At 52.4% G+C, this 23,239-nt stretch overlaps 1 protein-coding gene across 4 annotated transcripts in view; it reads left to right on the forward strand.

The window, feature by feature from the left end:
* LOC116463760 (axin-2) overlaps positions 1-23,239 on the forward strand; it is a 113,067-nt gene that overhangs the window by 74,906 nt on the left and 14,922 nt on the right. For 3 of the 4 annotated variants that reach the window (XM_058434839.1, XM_058434838.1, XM_058434840.1), the window contains 2 exons: positions 8,036-8,966; positions 17,112-17,252. In XM_058434839.1, the coding sequence (XP_058290822.1) occupies positions 8,152-8,966; positions 17,112-17,252 (956 nt within the window). In that variant the 5' untranslated portion in view covers positions 8,036-8,151. Of the gene's footprint in view, positions 1-5,600; positions 5,942-8,035; positions 8,967-17,111; positions 17,253-23,239 lie in introns of those variants that run through there. The other variant, XM_032147012.2, reaches the window with a different exon arrangement.

Here is a 23,239-nt window from a genome sequence, read left to right on the forward strand (position 1 = left end):
ACCCTGGGTCTCCTTACTATGGTGTGGAGGAAAAAGAGACTGGGCCAGGATTCAGGACCCCTCAGAAGTTCCAGCTCATCTCTGATACGGGCAAAGTGATCCTGGGGAAATCTCACTTTCTCTTTGCTTAATTTGTCCGATTTCTTTCTTTTCCTTCTCTTCTCTTCTCTTCTCTTCTTTTTCTTTTCTTCCTTGAGACAGAGTTTCGCTCTTGCTGCCCAGGCTGGAGTGCAATAGTGCGATCTCTGCTCAGTGCAGCCTCTGCCTCTCAGGTTCAGGCGATTCTCCTGCCTCAGCCTCCCGAGTAGCTGGGATTACAGGCCTGCATCAGCATGCTCAGCTAATTTTTGTATTTTTAGTAAAGACAGGGTTTCACCATGTTGGACAGGCTGGTCTCGAACTCCTAACCTCAGGTGATCCACCCACCTCAGCCTCCCAAAGTGCTGGGATTACAGGTGTGAGCCACTACACCCAGCCAATTTGTCTAGTTTCTTAAATGAAGGGTTGGAGTAGATAACACTTGAATGGCCCCTGGGCTTATTTCTTTCTGCATAGGACTGTCCTTGAAAGATGGTAGCAGGGCACAGCCTCCTTTATCTCCTTTAGGCCCCCTGTGGTCAGCCTCCTGGGGTCAGACTTCCCCAGACTGTCGCTCCCAATGGACGGTATCTTTGCTTTGGAGATAGGGGGTTTCTTCCCAGAATAGGTAACAGGCTATTGAGGAAACAGAGTTACTCTGTGAAAATAACCACCATGTTCTATTGTGTGTCCAGCTCTGTGCCAGGCGTTTATCGTATTGCTCAGGCTCACAACAGCCTTTGCAGGGGAGGTTTCCTCCAGTCTACAGGTGAACAAATGGAAACTCAGCGTGGTTAGGTAACCTCCAGTCTTAGGAAAGGTTACCTGTGTCTCTCTTCGCCTTCCTCCCCAAACAAACGTACATTGTCTAAGGCGGCACTTTTCCAAAGGAATAAAAGACAAAGTTACTGAATCTGAGAGAGCAATGTCCTGGGTCTCAGCTCCTCTGAAGTCCCAGCTGGTGTGACTTCCCCTGCACAGTGGTTTTTGTGGGGCTGACTAAAGGTCAGAGATCTGGCCAGATGCCTCCCAGGGAGCCCTTAGTCCTTGTTTTCTGGGATTCTAGGATTTCAACCCAGTATATAATTCCAGCAAAGAATCACTCTCTGCTTTATTAAACTTGTCTGCACTTAGGCAAAGTGGACTCTTTATCCTCTGTAGGGTTTTTCTTTAAAGGTGGAGCGGGGGGTGAGTGAGCATGTGCAGAAATCCATCACCTTGCTTTCCAGTTTCCAGGCAACCGTGCAGGATTACAACAAGTCACATGATAGCGCTGCTGCCAGGGACAAGGGGAAAATGGAAAACGTGCTATCTTGAGAAAGGGGCTGCTATAAGCACAGGACTTTGGATTCTCCTCTAGAAATATCATCAACAAGTAGTCAGAGAGCCAGAGGCTAGAGAGAGGGCTTTCCAGCACTTGGTCCAGCCTCCTGCTGGGAGGGAAGTGTCCCACCAGATATAAAGCTGTAGGAAAGGGGACAGGCCAGGGGTGGAGGGAGTCACTGCCCTAAGGTGACCCAAGCACCTGTTCTGGAAACCATGCTCTCAGAGGAGTTATTTTTTATTTATTTATTTTTATTTTTTTTATTTTTTGAGACAGAGTTTGCTCTTGTTGCCCAGGCTGGAGTGCAATGGCATGATCTCGGCTCACCGCAACCTCTGTCTCCTGGGTTCAAGCAATTCTCCTGCCTCTGCCTCTCAAGTAGCTGGGATTACAGGCATGTGCCACCACGCCCGGCTAATTTTGTATTTTTAGTAGAGACAGAGTTTCTCCACATTGATCGGGCTGGTCTCGAACTCCTAACCTCAGGTGATCCGTCTGCCTTGGCCTCCCAAAGTGCTGGGATTACAGGCGTGGGCCACCGTGCCTGGCCCTCAGAGCAGTTTTTTTTTTTTTTTTTTTTTTTTTGAGACGGAGTCTGGCTCTGTCGCCCAGGCTGGAGTGCAGTGGCGCAATCTCGGCTCACTGCAAGCTCTGCCTCCCGGGTTCACGCCATTCTCCTGCCTCAGCCTCTCTGAGTAGCTGGGACTACAAGTGCCCGCCACCACGCCCGGCTAATTTTTTGTATTTTTAGTAGAGACGGGGTTTCATCATGGTCTCGATCTCCTGACCTCGTGATCCACCCGCCTCGGCCTCCCAAAGTGCTGGGATTACAGGCGTGAGCCACCGCGCCCGGCCCTCAGAGCAGTTATTATTGACTGAGAAGATCCAAACCAAACCGGGCCTTGCTTTTGGGTCCCCTTCCCCTCCCCCGCTCCCACAGGCCCATAGCTGTCCACTGCCTCAGATCCCAGTCCCCTCTTGCTACGGTCGCAGCCATGGGATAATGAGGTAGTCCTTTGGTTAAAGTTGAGCCTACAGTGATTAGGGCTGGTTGGGGGAGGCAGTGACCGGTCAGTGGGGACAACTGGGAGGAGAGGAAAACCGCCCATGAAGAGCAAGTTTCCACTTCCTTTTTGAAAACCTCTTTTTCTGAACATTGTTTATTTTGATTTTAGATGTTTTGATTTTTCTCTCTCTCCCCCACCCCCCACATTGTGTGTGTGTGTGTGTGTGTGTGTGTGCCTTTACTGTTGTTTATACGGTAGACACTTTTATGGCAATCCATACTCCTCTGTCTACACTTCTGTTCCAGTAATAACACCCTCTGTGGCCTAAAGACTCCCTGGAACCACAGTGACAGTTTTACTCTTGGTACTCCTGGGGTGGCCAAAGGTGGTGGCTGTGTTCTTGGCCCTGGGCCAGCTCAGAGCTGGTGGCTAAGAGGGTCCATGGGCCACTGAACCCCCAGAATACCAGCAGGCCGGGGATTTTAGAGCCCGCTGGTTTCCTCACACCAGCAGTTGTCCTAAGGCAAAGATGAGTCATCGGGCCACACTCTTTCCCTGGCCTTCCTGGCTGGCTTCAGGGCCACATTTCAGAGCTGGTACTGCTGTCTTTATGCCAACCTGGCTGCCTGGGGTCGAGAGCCTGGAGGGACAGACCATGGGCACCGAGAGGCAGGTTTTGGGGAGGAGCTACCACCTGTCATGGCACCCACGAGCCAGAGTCCAGCAGCATGGCTCTAAGAGCTTTCCAGTCCCTTGTCACACACAGCCCCTTACGCTGAGGGCAGGTGGCGCACAGTCCTGCAGCCTGCCCCTTTCCAGCAGATCATGGGTGATGGATCTTCCTCCTCTTTTTCTTTTCTTTTTTTTTTTTTTTTTTTTTGAGATGGAGTCTTGCTCTGCCGCCCAGGCTCACTGCAACCTTAACCTCCTGGGTTTAAATGATTCTCCTGCCTCAGCCTCCCGAGTAGCTAGGACTACAGGCGTCCACCACCACGCCTGGCTAATTTTTGTATTTTTAGTAGGGACAGGGTTTCACTATGTTGGCCAGGCTGGTCTTGAATGCCTGGCCTCAGGTGATCCGCCTGCCTTGGCCTCCCAAAGTGCTGGGATTACACTGAGCCACCACACCCAGCCTCTTCCTTCTCTTTTTCTATGGATACCTAGATAGAGCCACAATTCTTTCATGTTTTAAAGTTCTGAAGGCCTAATGACAGGCCATCTCGCATTTAAAAGGGCTCGTCATCCATTAAGTTGGAGAGTAAGAGCCTTGCACAGTTCTGAGGCAGGGACTCTGCCTTTCACTTCTTGGATCTCTTTGGTTCACATCTTTGTGTGTGTTTGTGTGTGTGTGTGTGTGTGTGTTTTTGAGGGAGTCTCGCTTTGTCACCCAGCCTGGTGTACAGTTGGCGCCATCTTGGCTCACTGCAACCCCCCGTCTCCTAGGTTCAAGCGATTCTCCTGCCTCAGCCTCCCGAGTAGCTGGGACTACAGGCAAGTGCCACCACACCCGGCTGATTTTTGTATTTTTAGTAGAGACGGGGTTTCGCCATGTTGGCCAGGCTGGTCTCGAACTCCTGGCCTCAGATGATCCTCCAGCATGGGCCTCCCAAAATGCTGGGATTACAGGCGTGAGCCACCGTGCCTGGCCCTTTATGTTTTTTAAAAGGAAGAAAAGTTAATTATTCGCTCATAACATAAGGAATCATTCTATAGCAGCAGAAGAATAAATACATAATGCTCTGGGTTTGTGACATATTTTCTCATTTTAAGGGAGAAGGGAAGGTTGTGTGTGCCTTATAAACAAACGTTTTTGGGGAAATGTGGGAGAAATTCAAAGGTGACAATGGGGTGAGGAGTTTTCGATACATTAAAACGGCATGCATGCCTTGTCGTTTGGAGCGGGGAAAAAAGATATTCCATATCGGTTTAATATGTAACATATGGCAGAAGAGGGGGACTTTGGAAGAGTAACGGGTATGCAGTTGTTTGGGAGAGATGGCCAATGTGTGCCGCTATGAGGGTCTTATGCCCAGCAGGTTAGGAAGCTGGACCTAGGTCTTCAGGCCACTGAGGTATACCTCCTAACTGGTGTTAGCACTCAGGCCTATACTGGCGGATTCACACTCCACTTTCACACATGCACAAACGCAATTCATCCACCAACTGCAGTCCTATATTTACCCGAACTCAGATGCACGTGCACAAGCGCGCACAGGCACGCACACGCCTCCAGCGGCTGGGCCCGAGTCCGCCCTATGACAGCGGGCCAGCCAACCCCAGGGCCGGAACTCCCTTTATAAAGTCCTCCAAGTCCAAATTCCCAGGGAAACTTGAATAGAGGTAGAAAAGCGTTTGATGATAGAAAAAAAAAAATTTGCTTGCTTGCAGTTCTTGCGATGGCCATAATGCTACAAGAAACTGTTGCATTCCAGAGCCTGGGAGAGCGAGGGCAGGCAGGGGGAGGAGGCGGGAGCAAAGAGGCCGGAGAACTTGAAAGAAGAAATCAGAACTCCGGCTGAGAACGCCCTCGGGGCCGCGGGGGGCTGGCAGGGGGCGGCGGAGAGGCCGGGGAAGGGTTAACGCGGGAGCGAAGCGTGCGGCGGGGGCGGGCCGGGGCGGGGCGGGGCGGGCGCCGGGGCGCTGTTCCTTTAAGGCGGGCGGCACGGGCCGGCCGAGCGCGGCTGTGATTGGCGCGGCGGGATCACTGGCTCCGCGAGCCTGGCCCGGGGGAGTCGGCTGGAGCCGGCTGCGCTTTGATAAGGTCCTGGCAACTCAGTAACAGCTCGAGAGCCGGGAAATAAAAATAACCCCTCAGAGCGATGGATTTCGGGGCCGCCCGGCGGCCGAGGCGCGCGCCGAAGGCCCTGCTGTAAAAGGTGGGGGTGGAGGCTCGGCCCCAGCGGAGCCGCTTCAAAGAAAGCCCCCCTCGGACAGGGGGCGAGGTCGCACCGAGCCGCGGCGTGGGCGCAGGGGGCGGGAGGGGGCCCGGCCAGGCGGAGGCCGGGCCTGGAGGGGGACACGGGCGGGGCGGCCCTGCGGAGCGGCGGCTGGGCTACGGGGGGCTTCCCGGGGCGCGGCCGGCGCGTACCTCCCTTTCAGGACCGTGCGCTCGGCTCGCGCCTTTGAAGTGCACAGTTAAATCCACAGCGCAGTTTTTGTTGGAAGCGCCCGGAGGACATTTGGTGCGCCGAGTGACTGCTGGAAACAGGACCTGCGTTGAAAGCCGGGCCGGGCGGGGGCCGCAGGGGCCGGGGGCGGCCGCGGCGGGGGCGGAGGCCCGCTCGGATCTTTTGCATAAAAGGGGCGGCGGGGCGTGCCGTTCCCCCTCCCCGGCCGGTGGCTATAGCTCTGATCCCGGGATTGTTGTTTCCCGCACCCCCTCCCCCGCCGCGCGACTCCCCATGTTCCCCGACGCCGCGGCCGGCCCGGGGGGGCCCGGGGCTGCCGCTGCGAGCCGAGCCGGGGGCCGGGGCCGGGCCCCTGCCAGGGGCGCCTGCGAGGTCTCGCCGCGGAGCGCGCGCGGGGATCAATGGTGAGTGCCGAGGCCGAGGCGGCCGGGCGGCCCGCGCGCTTTGATGTGCGGGGCGGCCCTTTGAAGTTGGCAGGCGGGCTATTTCGGGGCGCGCTAGGGGCCGGCGCGGAGGGGAGCGGCGGGCCTGGCGCCCAGCGTTCCGGGGGGGCTTGGCCGGGCAGCCCTGCGCGCCCTGCGCCGGAGCCCCCTCCCCAGCGCGGGGACCGGGTTGGCGGGGGGCCCGGAGAGGAGACTTCTCCGAGTGGCGGCAGTGGCGGGGGCGGAGAAGGGGCAGATACCCCCCGGGGGTCGCGTCGCTGTCGCGGTTATGGATGTGAGTTGGGGTGTGAGTGCGCGCGGGAGTGCCTTTGGGAGGTGGGATGAAAGGGTAGCGGCGCCCCCCGCTTGCCCTCCCCCGCCCCCCGCCTCTCCTCCGCCCCATCCTCTCCTCCTACTTCTCTCCCCCCTCCCCTTCTCCCCTCCCTGCCGCGGGTCCGCGCTAAGGGGCCCACAGCGCTGGCAGAGGCTCAGTCTGCGCGCAGGACCGGCCCAAGTCCGGGGCGCCCGCGTCCCTCGCGTCCCTCCTCCCGGCCCGGGCCCCGCGCCCGTGGCCGCCCCGGCCCCTTTTGCGGAGAGGCAGAGACTCCGCGCGTCGCCATTTCTGGACTAGGCTGCTGCTTTCTGTGCTTTTTCTGCGGGCGCCTCTGCAAGCGGCGGCGCCGGGGACCGACCCCCCGCCCGGGCTTGGGGCGCTGCTGGCGCGTCCCGGGGCTCCGGCCTCGAGGTGTGCCTGCCGGGGCTCTGGAGGCTTTCGGTTGCATTTGGGCCGGGGGACCGGGCCGGAGGGGCTCGGAGGACATGAGAGCCCGGTCTCGGCGGCCTTCGTCTTCCAGGTAACGGGGCCGCTCCACCTCCCACCGCCCGGGTAGCGCGGTGCTAACGGCAGCCCCACTTCTCCATGGGCCGCGCCGCCCAGTGCCGCGGCTCGAGGCTCTGGTCGGGGTTAGCGTGCACCCATCCCAGATCCGGGGTCCCTAGCTTCTCGCCCGGGGTTGCACCCCGTTCCCCAGTCCGCCCCTACCCTTCTTAGTTTGATCCTTTCCGTGCTAGGGAAAGCAGCTTGTTTATTGGTTAGATAAGACTTTTTTCTCTGGAAAAAAGACAGGCTTGAAATCAGTAGAGTTTGGGATTCTTGGCACAGGCAGTAGTGGCGTGAGACGGTTGGTGATCCAGTTTTGTAGGTTTCGCGGCTCCGGGAGGTGGGTTGGGGGCACGGAGGCGACGGTTCCGAGGCTTCTCAGCTCTCACTCAAAGTTTGAAGATCAAAGTCTCCACTGAGTGAGTTGGTTTCTGGTTTGGGGGAGGTCAGGGAAGACAGAGGTGTTGACTGAGCTGGATTCTTGGCGGGGGTAAGGGGCGCGCAGCGAACACTCAAATCTGAGTTGGGGAGGGGGCGTTTGCGTGCTGAATCTGGGAGTCCGGGAGCCCAATCCGCCTATGCTGGGCGGGCTTCTCTTGGGCCAGGATCTTCTGAATTTTTAAGGAGTGGGAAGAGGGAGCGCAGAGGGAGGGGGTGGGTGGGGAGAATGGGAACCAGATGCCGGGGAAGGGTATGTTTGGAGCGCGAGTTATCTGTGCAGAGCCGAGTGGGGAAATATACCGAAATTGGTTTCACCTGCACACAGCCTAGCGGCTGGGAGTGCGCCTTTTTGGAGTTGATGGTATCGGGGGAGGGGAAGGGAGGGGAGGCGAGGCGCGGGCTGAGCTGCCCTGCGTGCGCCCTGGCCGAGTGGGTTTTTGGAAGGTTGTGTCTTACACCTCCGGTGTCCCCCTGCCATCCCCAGCTCTGGCCTTCCTGTCACCTTCCCCGCCTCTTCCCCAACAGCTCCCTCCCACCCCCAACCCCGAAAAGTGTGCAGGGAGCTCAGATTTCGCCTTTGAAAAGCAGCGCCTGATACTTTAGATGAGCACCTCGCAGATAGCTGGGTTGCTTGATTTGAATTTGAGGAGTTGAAAAGCCTGTTTACTTTCTTGCTTTGATGTTGGGTAGATCTGGTTTTGATTAGATCAATACCCTTTTCTCTCTCCCCACCTTCCCCCTTCCTTTCTTTCCAGAGAGGAGGTTCAGATGAGCCCCTGCTGACTTGAGAGAGACAGAGAGACCACGCCGATTGCTGAGAGGAACTGGAAGAAGAAAAATTCCCAAACTCAGTGGGAAGAGCTCCCTCACCATGAGTAGCGCTATGTTGGTGACTCGCCTCCCGGACCCCAGCAGCAGCTTCCGTGAGGATGCCCCGCGGCCCCCAGTGCCAGGGGAAGAAGGGGAGACCCCACCGTGTCAGCCAGGGGTGGGCAAGGGCCAGGTCACCAAACCCATGCCTGTCTCTTCCAACACCAGGCGGAACGAAGATGGGTTGGGGGAGCCGGAGGGGCGGGCATCTCCGGATTCCCCTCTGAGTCGGTGGACCAAGTCCTTACACTCCTTGTTGGGCGATCAAGACGGTGCTTACCTGTTCCGAACTTTCCTGGAGAGGGAGAAATGCGTGGATACCTTAGACTTCTGGTTTGCCTGCAATGGATTCAGGCAGATGAACCTGAAGGATACCAAAACTTTACGAGTAGCCAAAGCGATCTACAAAAGGTACATCGAGAACAACAGCATTGTCTCCAAGCAGCTGAAGCCTGCCACCAAGACCTACATAAGAGATGGCATCAAGAAGCAGCAGATTGATTCCATCATGTTTGACCAGGCGCAGACCGAGATCCAGTCGGTGATGGAGGAAAATGCCTACCAGATGTTTTTGACTTCTGATATATACCTCGAATATGTGAGGAGTGGGGGAGAAAACACAGCTTACATGAGTAATGGGGGACTCGGGAGCCTAAAGGTCGTGTGTGGCTATCTCCCCACCTTGAACGAAGAAGAGGAGTGGACTTGTGCCGACTTCAAGTGCAAACTTTCGCCAACTGTGGTTGGCTTGTCCAGCAAAACTCTGAGGGCGACAGCGAGTGTGAGGTCCACGGAAACTGTTGACAGTGGATACAGGTAAGACTTGGACAGGGGCGGGTGGGCTGATGCTGTGGACTTTGCAGATGTTTTAAGTATGGTGGATGGATGGATGGATGGGTGTGCTGCAGAGACTGACAGGTCTGTTGAGAGTTAGGACTACTGGCCATGAACCCTTTTTGATCTTGCTTTTTGTTGTTGAAAGAGGGGGAAAGTGATGCACATACAGTAAATACCTGCAGTCTTCCAATGCTGACATCAAACAGTGGCAAGCAGTATTCACTAATGTGGGTTACTTATTATCCCGGGCTAGTGTCTCAGAAGAGGTTGAGAGAGAGAGAGGACAGCAGCTTTTGATGCCTCTGAGTCATCAGATCCACTAAGCGCCGGTTTTGGAAGGGGTCATTTCACCACTAATCAGTAGAGGGTGGAATTAATGTGGCTAGGGAGGCAGCTGGGTTGTGGTGGAGGCACAGGAAATAATATGTGCACCCATTGAGGGGTAAGTGGGATTTTTTTTTTTTTTAACTTTTCTGTTTAAGATAAGAGCCAGCAGTTGACTTGGAGCTTGTGGTTCCCTTTGTAGAATTAGATATTTACCCAGCAAGAAAGGCCTCTAACTAGGGAAGGTCCTGTGACTTTCCCGAATGAAGGACCCTTAACTTTAGAGCCTGCTGGCATATTAATCCAGGTTTTAAATGCTCATGAGTCCGAGGGTCAGACTTCAGTTGATTATTTTGTTAGTGCTGATGGAGAAGAGATTTTGGCCCGGGAGTACTGGGGCCCTGGAGTACTTTCTCTTTGAGGCTTCAAAGACAAATAGTTCTTTGCAGAATGGCCAAGTCTTAAGATTCTTGACCTTTGGAGGCGACTTCAGACCTCTTGTTAGAATGAGTTTTTCTGTTTTCTCCCCTCCTCCCGACTTCCAAATATCCGAAACGAGAAATGAGCCTCTTAATTCTGGGGTGTGGTTTATGACAGGCAGGGGATGGGGCTGCGCTTGACTGCTCTCAGAATGGTTTATCTTGCCCTCTGTGTGGATCTCTCTGTGTGTTAGGGGCCCAGGATGCGATCTGATAGCTGCCTCTGGATTTCCCTTTCTCTGTAGGGTGTGGTCTCCAGTGCCCAGCAGCAGGAAGAGAGGTGGGCACCAGATGGTTGATCTTGAGCCTCTCGGGGTGGCCAGGTCTTAGCCTAGCGGGCCATGATTTTAGGGGGCGGCCGAGAGAGTTGATTGTTGGCGAGGTGGGGAAGGGCTTGTTCTCCAACCACCAGGGGGCGCGCTTGTGGCTTGGGAACCAGTTTTACTCAGACATCTGGTCTACACCTAAGTGGAACCAGGTTGACTTTTGCAAGGAAGCTCAGGTTCCAGGGAGGTGTTTCAGCGTCTTTATGCTTATGGAGTCAGGTTGTCTGGGAGGAAGATCTTGGGTCTGGCCTCTGCAGTAGGTCAGTCGCTGGGCACCTGCTACGCCTGCCCACCCCATTGTGAGACCATTTGGGTAAGCCTCTGGCGCTGGCCTCCTTGCCCTCTAGCCTGGCAGCCAGAGCTGAGACTACTTAAGGGTCATGGTAAAGGCTGCTTCTCCAGGGGCCTCCTGACTGGGGCTTCTGTGTCTCCCACTGTCGGGACCGGAGTGTCACCTTCGTAAATAGCACAGTGTGTGGTTTTGGATGCCCTCCCGAGGCAGGACTCTGCTGTGAACCCTCCCCTTTGTGGGTGGGCAGTCGAGACCCAGCCTGGGCTTGCCTCATCTGGGATATTACCAGGATTCAACTCATGAAGCCTTTGTGATCCAGAAGGCAGGGACAGAAGCTCCTGTTTTCCAGGGCTGCCTTCTTGGCTGTGAACTGTGGACATCATTGATAAAGAGGTGACAGCTTGTCATTGACCTGAGAGTTTCCATACTAGATTCATGTGTGCCTTCTCCCACTGTTGGGTTGAGACGAAGCATTCTAAAGGACTCTCTGAAGCTCATATGTCTTAACTGGGCGTATTTAAAGAGAATTTAAGACATAGCCAGATGATCTAACATCATTTTAACGTGTAAGATATTCGAGTGTGTGCACAGTATATGGAAAGGTCTGCTGACTCCTTATTCAAAGGCTTGCATTCCAGCCCGGTCCACCACTTACTACCTGGGTGTTGAAGCCTTTCTGAACTGCATGTGCCCATCTGTAAAATGGGTGGGCACCATTCCTTCTGTCTGTGTCATAGGATCGTTATTAGGACCAAAATAATAAACATGAAAGCCTTTTGTAGAGAGAAACGTTTTGAACAGCCGCAAAGTGTTATAATCAGTATAATTAGTAATGATGATGTAAATAGGGCAACCAGGTTGAGATGTCACTTTTAAAGGGTGACTCTTGGCCTAGCCCATTTTCCATTGTAAGGTTTTAGAGTGGCCCCCTGTCCCCCATGCCTCAACTTTCTTGTTGAACTGAAGTCTGTTTTTCCAGCTAGTTCTTGGAATGTAGAGATCCCATCTAAGGTTTAAGTTCCTCCCTTCCCTCCCCCGCACACTCACTCATTCTGCAGAGTACCTGACATCTGGGATGGGCTTAATAAGTTAGTAAAATGAATGAAACAGAAACGTCAGTCCTGCTGAGGAGGGTCTTTCTTCATCAGCTGCTGAGGAGCGGTCTTGGCAGCCGGATGCCTGGGGCACTGACCAGGCTTGCAAGCCCTGTGTTTACCTCGGGCACTCAAAGGAGCCTCGTTTTTAACGACTTGTTTGTGTCCTTACTGATATGGTGTCAGGTTTAATATAAATAGTTGGGGCGGAAGAGCAGGAATTATCCTCAGAGGGCAGGACTCTGGTCTGAGTGGTTGAGGGGGATGCCTGGGCTTTTGACGTTGGCTATAAATAACCTAGAGCAAAAGCAACTTGTTGGTAGGAGCACGTGTAAAATCCCTGGCACACAGACACACACACGCACAGTGTCGGCACACAGACACACACACGCGCAGTGTCGAGGTGTGTGCGAAGGGGGGTTGTGGGATTAGGCACTGGGCCCAGCATTTATTCTGGGGAGGAGAATATGGTGCTGGGTGCACAGAGCCCTCCCTATGTCCTCGCCTTTCTGCACGGGCCCTTGTGTGTCCTGCCCAAGGTGGGGCTCATCTGCCTCCCATTGGGCCCTCTGCTCTGGCCTCCCTTAAAAGAAGTCGGGCCCAGCAGATGGCCCTCTGCTGGCTCTGAGTGCTGCTTCCAGTTCTCTGAAAGAACTCGCTGATGAGGCCCGTTTTTGTGCGGAGCCATTGGAATCAAGCTTGGCTTCAATTATCAAAGAAAATGATGCCATAGGAAAGATATGCTGGAAGCAGTAGTCCACAATTAGAGGATGGAAGCTCTGGTGAGGGCAGTTTGCTAAGATCCACTTGTAAAAGTTTGCCTGTTTTCAAAAGGCCCCTTTGCCCGGTGCTGCTGGAGTCCTGGCCCCTTGCCAAGTGTCCCTTGATCTTGCTTTAGAAAATGCTTGTTGAAGAGGGTATTGCCTTTTGGGCAGTGACCTTGTGAGTACATTTTCAGAGGGCTCTTGGAAAGCCCTGGACGCACAGACTTAGAAGCACATACTTTTGAAGTTGCATTGTTTTGAGAAGGGAACGTGAGGAGGGAGGAGGAAGAGGAGGAGGAGGAGAAGGAGGAGGACCCCTTATGGTCAGTTCTGTCAGGTCACTTCTGTGCTCCCTGTGTGGAGGCTCCCCTCTGGTATATGGGGAGGGGCAGGGCCACAGCATCTCATTAAGGGGAGATAAGAACAGGACAGGGGAAAACAGAAAGCAGCCAGCACCTCCTTTCCCTGAAGGTTCCGGGGGTCTCTGCCACCTGCAGGCTGAAAACCCTTTGCTTACTGAGGTTGCAAACCAGGTCTGTGGATGTGAGGCCGATGCAAAAGCTGCGGCATAGGCCTCTACTCTGTGTAGGAATTTAAAATCCTTGCAGCAACTGGAAGCACAACAGTCCTGAAGAAATGAAGCATCTGGGTACAATTACTGTAGCATGGTTTGAGTTTCTCCCCCCCCCCCCCTTTTTTTTTAAAGTAATCACAAGAAAACAGCCCCACTCCGTTTTCTTAAAATTATGTGGCACTTTTGACAAAGGTCTGGGTTCTGAAATACTGAGTCTCTGCCTCTCCCCACAACCCTGCCTCCTTTCTCTGCCCCGTCTTGTTATGATTGTAGGAAAATCCAAGTACTTTATTGCAGTCAACTGAGTTAAGAGCAGTATATTCCATTTTTAATTACTGGTCACACAGTAGTCCTCTATTTTGGAAGTGAAGGGAGACAAGTTTATTTTGGGATCCATGTGTTAAACAACGAGTGCAAAGCTGTGTGAGCACACATAGGGTTTGAGTTAGGTGTCTTTTTTGCTGGGAGGAAGGAATTTTCTGTTGAGTCATTTTCTCCCCACAGAGGCTGAAGTATAGCTCTTACACTGGAGACATGGTTGATGTGTTAATACCACCAAGATAGCAGAACCGAAGGCATGGAAGAAAGAGTGTTTGAATGCTATTTAAGGCTGTTTTGGCTTTTTTGGTGTTGCACCATGCCTGTTAAACTAAAAAACTTTTCCAGCGACCCATCTGATGGTCTTAGGTCCTTTAAGGAGAGTCAACAAGGTTTTGAGTCCCTGCCACGTGCCACTCACTACTTTCAGCATTGGAGATTCGTGTGAGGACAGGGCTGTCCCTCATGGAGCTTACAGTCTGGTTTCACAGGACAGGTGTTCAACATGGAAACACCAGTGCCCAGTCATTATAAATCATGATAAAGATGATGAAGGAAATTAGGGTAGTTGAGAAAATAGGAGCTCTCTGGTTTTTTTGTTTTTGTTTTTGAGATGGAGTTTCACTCTTGTTGCCCAGGCTAGCGTGCAACGGTGTGATCTCTGCTCACCACAACCTCTGCCTCCCGGGTTCAAGCGATTCTCCTGCCTCAGCCTCCCGAGTAGCTGGGATTACAAGCATGCGCCACCACGCCCGGCTAATTTTGTATTTTTAGTAGAGATGGGGTTTCTCCATGTTGGTCAGGCTGGTCTCGAACTCCCGACCTCAGGTGATCCACCCATCTCGGCCTCCCAAAGTGCTGGGATTACAGGTGTGGGCCACCGTGCCTGGCTAGAGCTCTCTGCTTTTGTTGGCACTTGGTTTTTTCTTGGAATTTTCCTGTGATTTCCCCCAAATTACTGTGCCTTTGTTGGTTCATTTGGAGGACCCCAGAACTTGGTGCAGAGGCCATGATCCAACTGCCTGCTCTTCAGGTGGGTGCCCACGTCTGGAGGGGTTGTGACTCAGCCCAGCAGCGAGCACTGCAGCCAAGCCGGCAGCAGTGCCCAGCCTCTGACTTCTGGTCCCTACTGAGAGTTTACAGAATGGCCTCATCACTGGATTCCTAACAACAGGAAAAGGCCCCAAGGAAGTCATCCTGTGCATCCTGCTTCAAGGCAGTATCCACGCCTCACTTACGCACCCAGATGGCTGGGCACTTTGGCCTGTTTTAAAGACTTGGGTGATTTCACAGCCTGTCCCCACCTACTTTATGGATTTCCTCTGACCATTTAGAAGTATTTTTTTCTTTCTAACTTTTGAAGCCCATTTCCCCTTGTTCTTCCTTTAGTGGGGATGCTGAACAGAGAGTCCCCCTTCTCAACTACGAGGCGTTTTTCACTGAATCAACCTTCTCTTCTCCAGAAGAATGAACTGTTCTTTTTACTCTCACCACTCCTCTCTGCCCTTGGTGTTGGGGAATTCCGGATTGAGGACACACGGACCAGGAGGAAGGCCTGCAAGATCTTACCATTCTCATTTAATCTTCACCAAAAAATCCCAGGAGGTCGTGAGACTTTCTGCCCTGTACAGATATGAGAACAGGGTCAGAGTGTCCAAGTGACAGTCACAAGTCACTTGGTCAAAAGTGTTGAGGGGTTCACGTGCAGCGCTCCTGGTCTGCACCTTCTGGTCAGTTCTATGCCTACAGCATATCTCTAAGATCTGACTTGATGCAGTCTGACAAGATCAAGGGCACAGCTGTGGTCCAGCTCCCCTGGCCAAGTCTGACAAGGCCTTTGGCCCACGTGGTGCTAAGTTACCTCCTTCAGTGGTTGTGATGATTACAGGGGTCCCTTCTGGCTTAAAAAGTTTATGGCCCTGTAACTTTTTGTGTTTGTTTGGTGACTCCAACAAGCGCGAACTCCTTAAAGGCAGAGACTGCCTCTCCCACCTTCTTTTCCATCCCACCATCCCCTGTTGAGACAGACCCTCACACCAAATTGTGGCGGTGGCTTCCCCCAGGGCTCCCTGCCTGTACCTACCCCTCCTTTCCGTCCAGCCTGGTGACAGACCTCGGGTCCTATGTGCTGATGGGAATGCTTTCTCCCTGCCGGTCCCCTGGCACCCCTGCTGTCCCCTGGCCTCCTGGCCCCTCCCCATCCAGTTAAGACAGGACTCTGACCTTGCACTGAAGACCTATGTCCTTTGCCAGGCCTTCTTAGCCTGGCTAATTAGACCCCTCTCTCTCCCTAGTCTAGGGAGAGCTTTTCACTACCTTTCCCTTTACCCAGTCCTGGGTGTCATCTCCTCAAATTCCTGCTCATCCATGAGTCCCATCTGTTCCAGGGAGTCCCCATTAGTCCCATCAGTCCCATCTGTCCCAGGGAGCCGTCCCCAACCGTCCCTCCTAGAAATGTTCTATCCGTCATCTGGGTTACCTATACTAAGTCATCCTTCCCTTTTTATTCTATGAGAACTTGGAAACATGTTGAGTCTAGTCTTTGTATTGGGAGGCAGTCTGATTGAGAGCCACGTGACTCAATCCATGCCCACCAGTTCCAGCTGTGTGATCTGGGCAGGCTGCTGGAATTCTGGACTCCAAGGGCCTCATCTGTAGAATGGGCACAGTCCAGTGCTCCTTCTCCCCTCCTCGTGGGCCTGTGATAACACTGAGTGTACCTCCCTCATGACACCCCTACAGTATGGTGACATGCCCCCACCAGGCCATGGGTGCCGGGAGACCAGAGTTCAGCACGCAGCAAGTGAGTAGGAGCTTGGTGAACATGTGCAGGCAGCTGACTGTCACCTTTCTGGGTCCTTTTCATTTGCCAACCCCACGGCCATCTTTACAGACCAGCTGCTGTGGACTAATAGAATCTATTCTCTTTCTGAGCCTTTCTTTTCTCCCTCACTTGATTTCTTTGCTGCTGGCGTAGACTTGGTGGGACCCGTGGAGGATGCCAGGGTCTTTGTAAACAGGCCTCCTGCGACTTCAGGCCTTAGCGTGGTCCCTGCCTGCAGCCTGCCGACCTATCTGCCCCTTCCCCCTACTTAAGCCCCTCACTGGTGACACAAGAGGAATGCGGCCCAGCAGGAGATGTGCACACTGGTAGTTCTGGAAGGAGATCAAGAGGGTGAAATGAGGAGCCAGAGGCCATTGAAACAAAAGGACTGGAGACACCGGAGGAGGGGCCTGGGCCTTCCTTTGAAACAGCTGTGTTGCTCATTTCAATCCTGCTGCACTAGCCAGCCCTGGGGAGAGGAAGCTGGGGGTGGGGGAAGGGGCATGGCAACGGCTCATGGCAGAGCTCACAGGTGGGATTGGAGTCCTGAACGTTGTCTTGAACTTTTCTGTCCCATCTGTCCAGCTCACTGTGGGCCCAGGGTCAAAGTGAGAAGGCCACATACCTCTAGCTGTTGGCATCTCTGGACTGGGCTAACAGACCCCAGACAAGGAGTCTGGATACTTAAGATGTCTTGGGGCCCTGAAATTGTATTCTTTGGTGCAGGATTGGATAGGGAGGTGGAGCGGAGAAAGATATTTCATCTTCACTGACTCGTTCCCCTCTTCTATTCCATGGCCTCCTCTCCTAAAGCAGAGTCCAGTTCCTTCCTCTAAGTGCATTTAGAGCTTCACAGGATCCCCTGGGCTGCCTCTGGAATACCCTCTGCCCTGGCAGACCCACCACTGGGGGCAGAGGAACCAGCTTGCTTTCCCCAGGGTGAGCCGGTGGCTCAGGAGGCCTCCCTTTTGTGGCCCCTGCTTTCTGCCCAGGTGAGCAACTGGACCTGGGCAGCAGGTTGGCGTTGAGCACATTGTGGGATGGTGCGCTGGGTTGTCCTGGGGTCACCTGATGACCTGGGTTTCTGGTGAGGGTCAGTGACTGAACCACTTTTGTGCTTTGCCCATAGGTCCTTCAAGAGGAGCGATCCTGTTAATCCTTATCATGTAGGTTCTGGCTATGTCTTTGCGCCAGCCACCAGCGCCAACGACAGTGAGATATCCAGCGATGCGCTGACGGATGATTCCATGTCCATGACGGACAGCAGTGTGTGAGTATCCTGGCCGCCCTTCCGTAGGCTTGCTTGGGAGTGGCTACCACCTGGGCACTTAGCCAGAATCGTCTGTCATCCTCAGCTGGCTTTGCAGACCCCACCTGTGCATGTATGGACATCGGTTGGGTGGGAGGGGAGTATGACAAGGCTATGGTGCTGGTTAAGGAGGATGACATGGTCATCTGGGTAGGGTAAAGCTTAGAACTTTGAAAGTTGGGAGGATATTGTAACAGAAGAAAAACTAAAGGACAGTAGAAGATTAGGATGAGCGAATATTTATAGATTCCTTGAGTTTAAAAAACCTTCTTCTGGTTGTCATCATCTGGTTGTCCCTGTAGGAACAGTTGCTTGGCTGGTCCAGAAACCCAGGTATCCTGTCTGTAGAGCCAACAGCTGGGAGACAAGGTGGCATTAGAAGGGTCTGTGTTTAGGTATTCATTGTTTTTGGAGGAAAAGGCATTGCAAGTGGGGGTGAGAAAGCCAGAAATCTCTAAAGAGCCACAGCGTGTAATGTTCCGCATTGTTTTGTTTTTAAATGGACATTGTTTATTCAGTAAGTGTGGGTGGAGTGTTAGATACTCTGTGTTAGATACTGAGGACCCTAAGTAGGGGCTCTCTCCAAAGTAGTGTCTGATCTGGATCTTTGGCAGACAGCCTTTGATTTTTGAAAGTAACCCAAAGCATTGGCGTGGTCTGATGAGGTCAGAAGGCCCTTAGTCAAGGTAACATTTTGAATTTTAGGTTATCTGATGTCAAGTCATGGCAATCTCTGTGGATGGACAGCAGTGATCCTCAGTGAGTCTCATGAGGAGGGATGTGTAGCTGTGGCCTGGGTATCCCCGTCTCCGGCCGTCCTTTGAGGTTTTGGTTCAGGAGACCCAGAGTGGAGCCTGGGGATGGGGGGATGGGTGAAATTCCCCAAAGGCTTCTCACCCAATACCCAGTTGAGATTCGTTGTTCCAGAAATGGTCTTTGAAAGCTTTTCAATGTTTTGGAGTCAGAATTTCACCTGCTAAGGGAATAGTTTTGAAAGGCAAACCCATTGAACCGTGTAAGTTCTGGCACACTTATTTAGAGTTTGTTCCTTTTAGCTTCCTAAAACTGGACCATCTATTCTTCCAGTTTGTTTGAAACTATCTGGTTTTTATTGGCCAATGTCCTGTTGCCTGGCCTGTGGCATGGGACCAATTGGAGGGAAAGTTGATGTGGTGAGTTTGGGAACCTACTATTTATTTTGCTGGTGGCTTTTATTGTGTTACCTCAAATTCCCTTGTTAGTAAAGGGAGAGAGATCCTCAAGGTGAAAGTTTGAATTTTAATAAAAATAGCATTTTGGAATTAGTACACATCTTTCATCCAATATGGAAACAGGAAAGTACACATCTTTCATCCGATATGGAGATATGAGAAGTTTCACAGAAGTGAGTTTTCCATATTGACTGAACTTTCGGTATCCATACTTGAAAAAATTATGCTTTGATAATTTTTTGGTGGACATATTTCTTAGATTTTGCTCTGTCATTATTGAATAGTATTAGGGCATAATTTATCTCTCAGTTATCCAAATAATATCAAGATCTGTTTGTGTACTTTGTTGTGGTATTTCTCTCAATGAGGGTGCATAAGGTTATCTGACCCTTTCCCCTTTGAAAAGTTTCTCTTTTCTCTTTTCATTCTCCCTGCTGTCTGTGTGCTTGCTTCTAGCATGCATTCCTCCTGTAGCATATATTACTTTGTGGATTGTGTGGGACTCTTAGCATTATGTGTAAAATAAGAGTAAGTTGAAATTGATTGAAGGCATTGAGTGAATCTCCTAAGTCAAATGCAGTTTACGTAAGACGGTAAGACTTCTGTTTAGTTTTCTTAGAGACTATTTTTGGCTTGTTTCCTGGTCCTTGGCTGCATGTCAGTCCCCATCATTGAGGTGTTATTCCAGGTTCATGATGAGATAACTTGGGTGTAGTCCCACACTTGTTTCTGTTTGATCCTCCCAAGACCCAATCAGAAAGGTAGGCAGGCAGATACTTGGGACTTTACAGATGAGGAAATAAGGCCTGGTGCTTCCACAGCCATGCACCTCTGAGACAGACTTCAGGTCCAGGCCAGACACAGGCCCTGCACTTTGCCCCTGCTTTGCCCTTCCCCCAGGCACGAGCGTTCTCAACGTGAGATCTGTGAATAGGACCAGTTGATCATGAGACCTTTGAGCCACTTTGGGTTTCTTTTATTTATATTTCTTAGTAATCAAGACTGCTTTTTAGAAAGACTGGTTCCGGGAGGGGTAGAAGGGAGCAGGTTCTAAGTTCTCCCCTGCAGCCTCCCCATTTACTTCCTCTTCTTTTATCCCCTTCCCAGAAGAAAAACTTTCTTTTATTTAGAGGTGACTTTAAAACTTTCACCCTTCCCCCCTTAGCTGAAGCATTTTGGATTCCAAGCATGGGGGAGCCACTTTTCAGGGATCAGGTTACCTTTGCCAGTCCCTATTCTAGGTGGCAAGGGTTAGTGTGTAGTTGAGTGAGGTCCACTTGGATACAGAGACAGAAGAGGGCAAATCCCTCATGTAGTGGCTTTCTCTTTGGGGCACAGCAGATACCTTTGGGTCCCTGGTGGCAGAACCTGTGAGTATTAATAAGCCTATTCTGTGGCAAAGCTGCCTTGGATGGATAGTGAGTAAACCAGGAAGCCAGGAGGAAGTGCTGCAAGGCCTGGAGACCCGTGGGCTCATGGTGTCGGCTCTGTTCGTCCTGGTGGTGTTGAATGGCTCTGTGCCCTCTCCGAACCAAGTACACAGGTTATCAGATTAACTGTCACAGTTGTGCCCACCTGGGCATTTATACTAATTAGGAGTGCATTTGGCATCCATGTGGGGTCACTGTCTCTTGGGCGTTGTCTCACGCTGCCTCTAGTGGGGCTCACTAGAAAACATCAGTAGGGTCTCCAGACTTGTTGGCACTGACTCAAGCTGCCATTGGGTGCCAGGCATGGGGGTCTCTGGGGCCCTCCCCACTCTGCTGCAAGCAGACTTGGCGACGCAACGTGTTCTCTGGCCGACTGGCCCTGGGTGTGTGTGATCCTGCCCAGTGCTGGGCGGTCACCCGGGATTCCCAGGGCTGGGATCAGACCCCCTCTTCAGAGCTCTGCCAATTGTAGGCCTCGTGCAGATGAGAGCACCGGGCGAGAAATAAAGTGCGTGGGGGATGAAAAGCTGAACTGAATCGCTTTCAGCCCATTGTTCATCCCGGGAAGCTTAGAGGGGATAAGAGGGTAGCAGGCCCCTTTGAAATTTCCTTGAACAAGTGAATAGGAGCGCCCCATAAAGCATGAAAAGAGCCCTGGCTGTTTCTCCCGTCACAATGGCCAGTGCGGGCTGTGAGGGGCTGGGGAGGGGGGCTGGCTGCCCTGCTGGGAGCTGGGGAGGGAACAGGGCTGGGGGGGGGCTGGAGAGGGAGAGAGAGGGGGTCACAGGCAGCCTTCAATAGACTCCAGAAGGTTGGAGTTCATTAGACACAAACCCAGGAAAGCAATCATCTCATTTGCGACAGAACCAATTAAGTCCCGGGGGCCTTTGCAAGCGGCCTGGGTAGAGGTTGGGGCAGCGCTGGCCTGCACTTGGTTGTTCCAGGGAGCCACACGCCAGGGCCTGCGTGTGCAGAGCAGGCAGGGGCTTTAAAGAAATCATTGCCTTCTCCCAAAGCCTACTGCTGACTTCTGTTTTCCTGCTAAGTAAAAAGCCCTGTTAAAGATGGCTGGGGATTTGGGCCTCTGAGAAGGCTGTTTTATGAGCCTGTTACTCTGAAACCTGCATTCTCGGAAGGAATGGCTTAATTTTTTTTCGAGACGGAGTCTCGCTCTGTCGCCAGGCTGGAGTGCAGTGGTGCGATCTTGGCTCACTGGAACCTCCGTCTCCTGGGTTCAAGCGATTCTCCTGCCTCAGCCTCCTAAGTAGCTGGGACTACAGGCGTGCGCCACCACGCCCAGCTAATTTTTCTATTTTTAGTAGAGACAGGGCTTCACCACGTTGGCCAGGATGGTCTCGATCTCTTGACCTCATGACCCGCCCGCCTCGGCCTCCCTAAGTGGTGGGATTACAGGTGTGAGCCACCGCAACCTGCCAGAAAAATTTAACGTTAACTGCCAGACTCCCACCAAAATCCTTGCAGCACTGGAGGCAGAAGGCTGTGGGGCCATTCCAGGGCATCAGGCTTAGAAGGATGGAGTGAAGAGGCTGAAAACGTCAGAAGCAGCAGACTCTTTGCCGCCCAAGTGTAGCCATGGTTAGATGTTGCCAGGAAGCATGAAAGCTAAGTCAGTGGCGTGGACGCCTTTGTCTCTTCTTTCTGCTAGGAGTTGCACTTCTAATCAAGATCAGCTACGTTTGTATGTTGCTTCAGCTCTGAGTGTCCCCAAATCAGCACAAGATGATTTTTTGGTGTTCCACACAGGGAATGTCGCGAGTTACTTATTTGTATTTCTTTATATCTTATTTATGGGGGTTTACTTTGGACACCAGGAAATTCATCTGAGTGAACTTCAAATATTAACCTTTTCCTACAAACCAGGCTTTTGATGTTGGCTGTGATCAGAGGCTGCCTTCAGAGTGGTTGCCAAATGAAGATGCGAGTGGACGCATGTGTGCATGCGTCTGCTATTTCAAAGTCGCCAGAAAATGACATTCAGGTTAGGTCGGGCACGGTGGAGTCAAAAGGCTAAGCTAATTGGCTTGGCTCAAATGGCAGCTAAGTGGAGTCCATACTTCAAAACCATGCTCCCCAGAAACAGCTGGGCCCGGCAGCAGGCTCGTTAACTAAAATGTTTATAATTAAAGGAGACCGTATAGGGACCAAAACTCTGGTGCTCTCCAGCCCACAGGCTTGAGCAGCCAGGAAACTGATCATAGACTTTTAGAGCTTGAATAAAAGAGAGGCCCCCTTTTGGAATGAGGGGCTGTTTTGGAAGAAGATTCTTGGCTGGAGGGAATTAAAGCCACATTTCCTTGAAGGCGCCTGTTAAGCCTTTCTGAGCCTCTACGGGCTGACATCTTCCTTTTCTGCTCTGGTTACAAGTTGCCTTTCCAGCAGTTGAGTCCTTCACTTGCCCTGGGTAATGGAGTGTGTGTGGTGGTGGTGGTGGGGGACGGGGGGCGGGGTATGAGGTGCTTATGAAATCATTTGTTCCTTTTGCCTTCAATATTGCAGTTATCTACTCTCCTCCCCATCCCTACCCCCATCCTGTTTTTCTTTTTAACGTTATTATATGGAAGAAGAAAAAGAGGCATAAAAGCTCTACCATTGACTTTCATCTGGGAGAAGGAAAAGAAGAGTGAAAGCTACTAGTGGAAATGTTAGTCTTGGAGGGGGTGGATGGGGGACTCTTCTAGGACTCTTGAAGCCTTATGTCACTTGTGTCATGGTGGGTCCATGGAGTGCTTGACTCCTGCCCCCAAGACTGTCAGGAACAGGGCTGGAGCAGAGTCATCCACTGTCTTAAGTCCCTGGAAGAAAGACGGAGGGTAGACGTTGTCTTACAGCCCTAGGGCAGCAGAATTTGGTTAGACCAGCATGAGCCCAATCTGTGGAATACCGCCACCCCTACCATACAAGGTATCTTAGGTGAGAGATGGGGATATTCAGCGTGGCTTGGGAACCACCTGGCAAGCCCCATAGCTAGTGAGTACTAGGTGGTTGGGGAGGACTTTCCAGAAAATTCCACAAATTTCCCCCTCATGCCTTATGAATGTCAGGTGACTGTGTGGGGTTTAGGAAATGGCACTTCCACATTCAGACCATCAGGAAGCTTGACTGCTGATTGGGGCTGGGAAGGGCATCTTAATGAAATGACCAAGTGTAGGTTGTTACAGATGCCTGTTCTGGAGTCCAACAGTGGCTTGGGTATGAGTTCTCAATCTGCTACTGACTGTAACACTAGGTGAGCTATTGAGCATTTCTGGTCATCTGTAAAATGTGGCTCATTAAGGTTCTTATGAGA

Source organism: Hylobates moloch, unplaced genomic scaffold, assembly GCF_009828535.3.
Source record: "Hylobates moloch isolate HMO894 unplaced genomic scaffold, HMol_V3 SCAFFOLD_59, whole genome shotgun sequence".
In the NCBI taxonomy this organism is placed as follows: Eukaryota; Metazoa; Chordata; class Mammalia; order Primates; family Hylobatidae; genus Hylobates; species Hylobates moloch.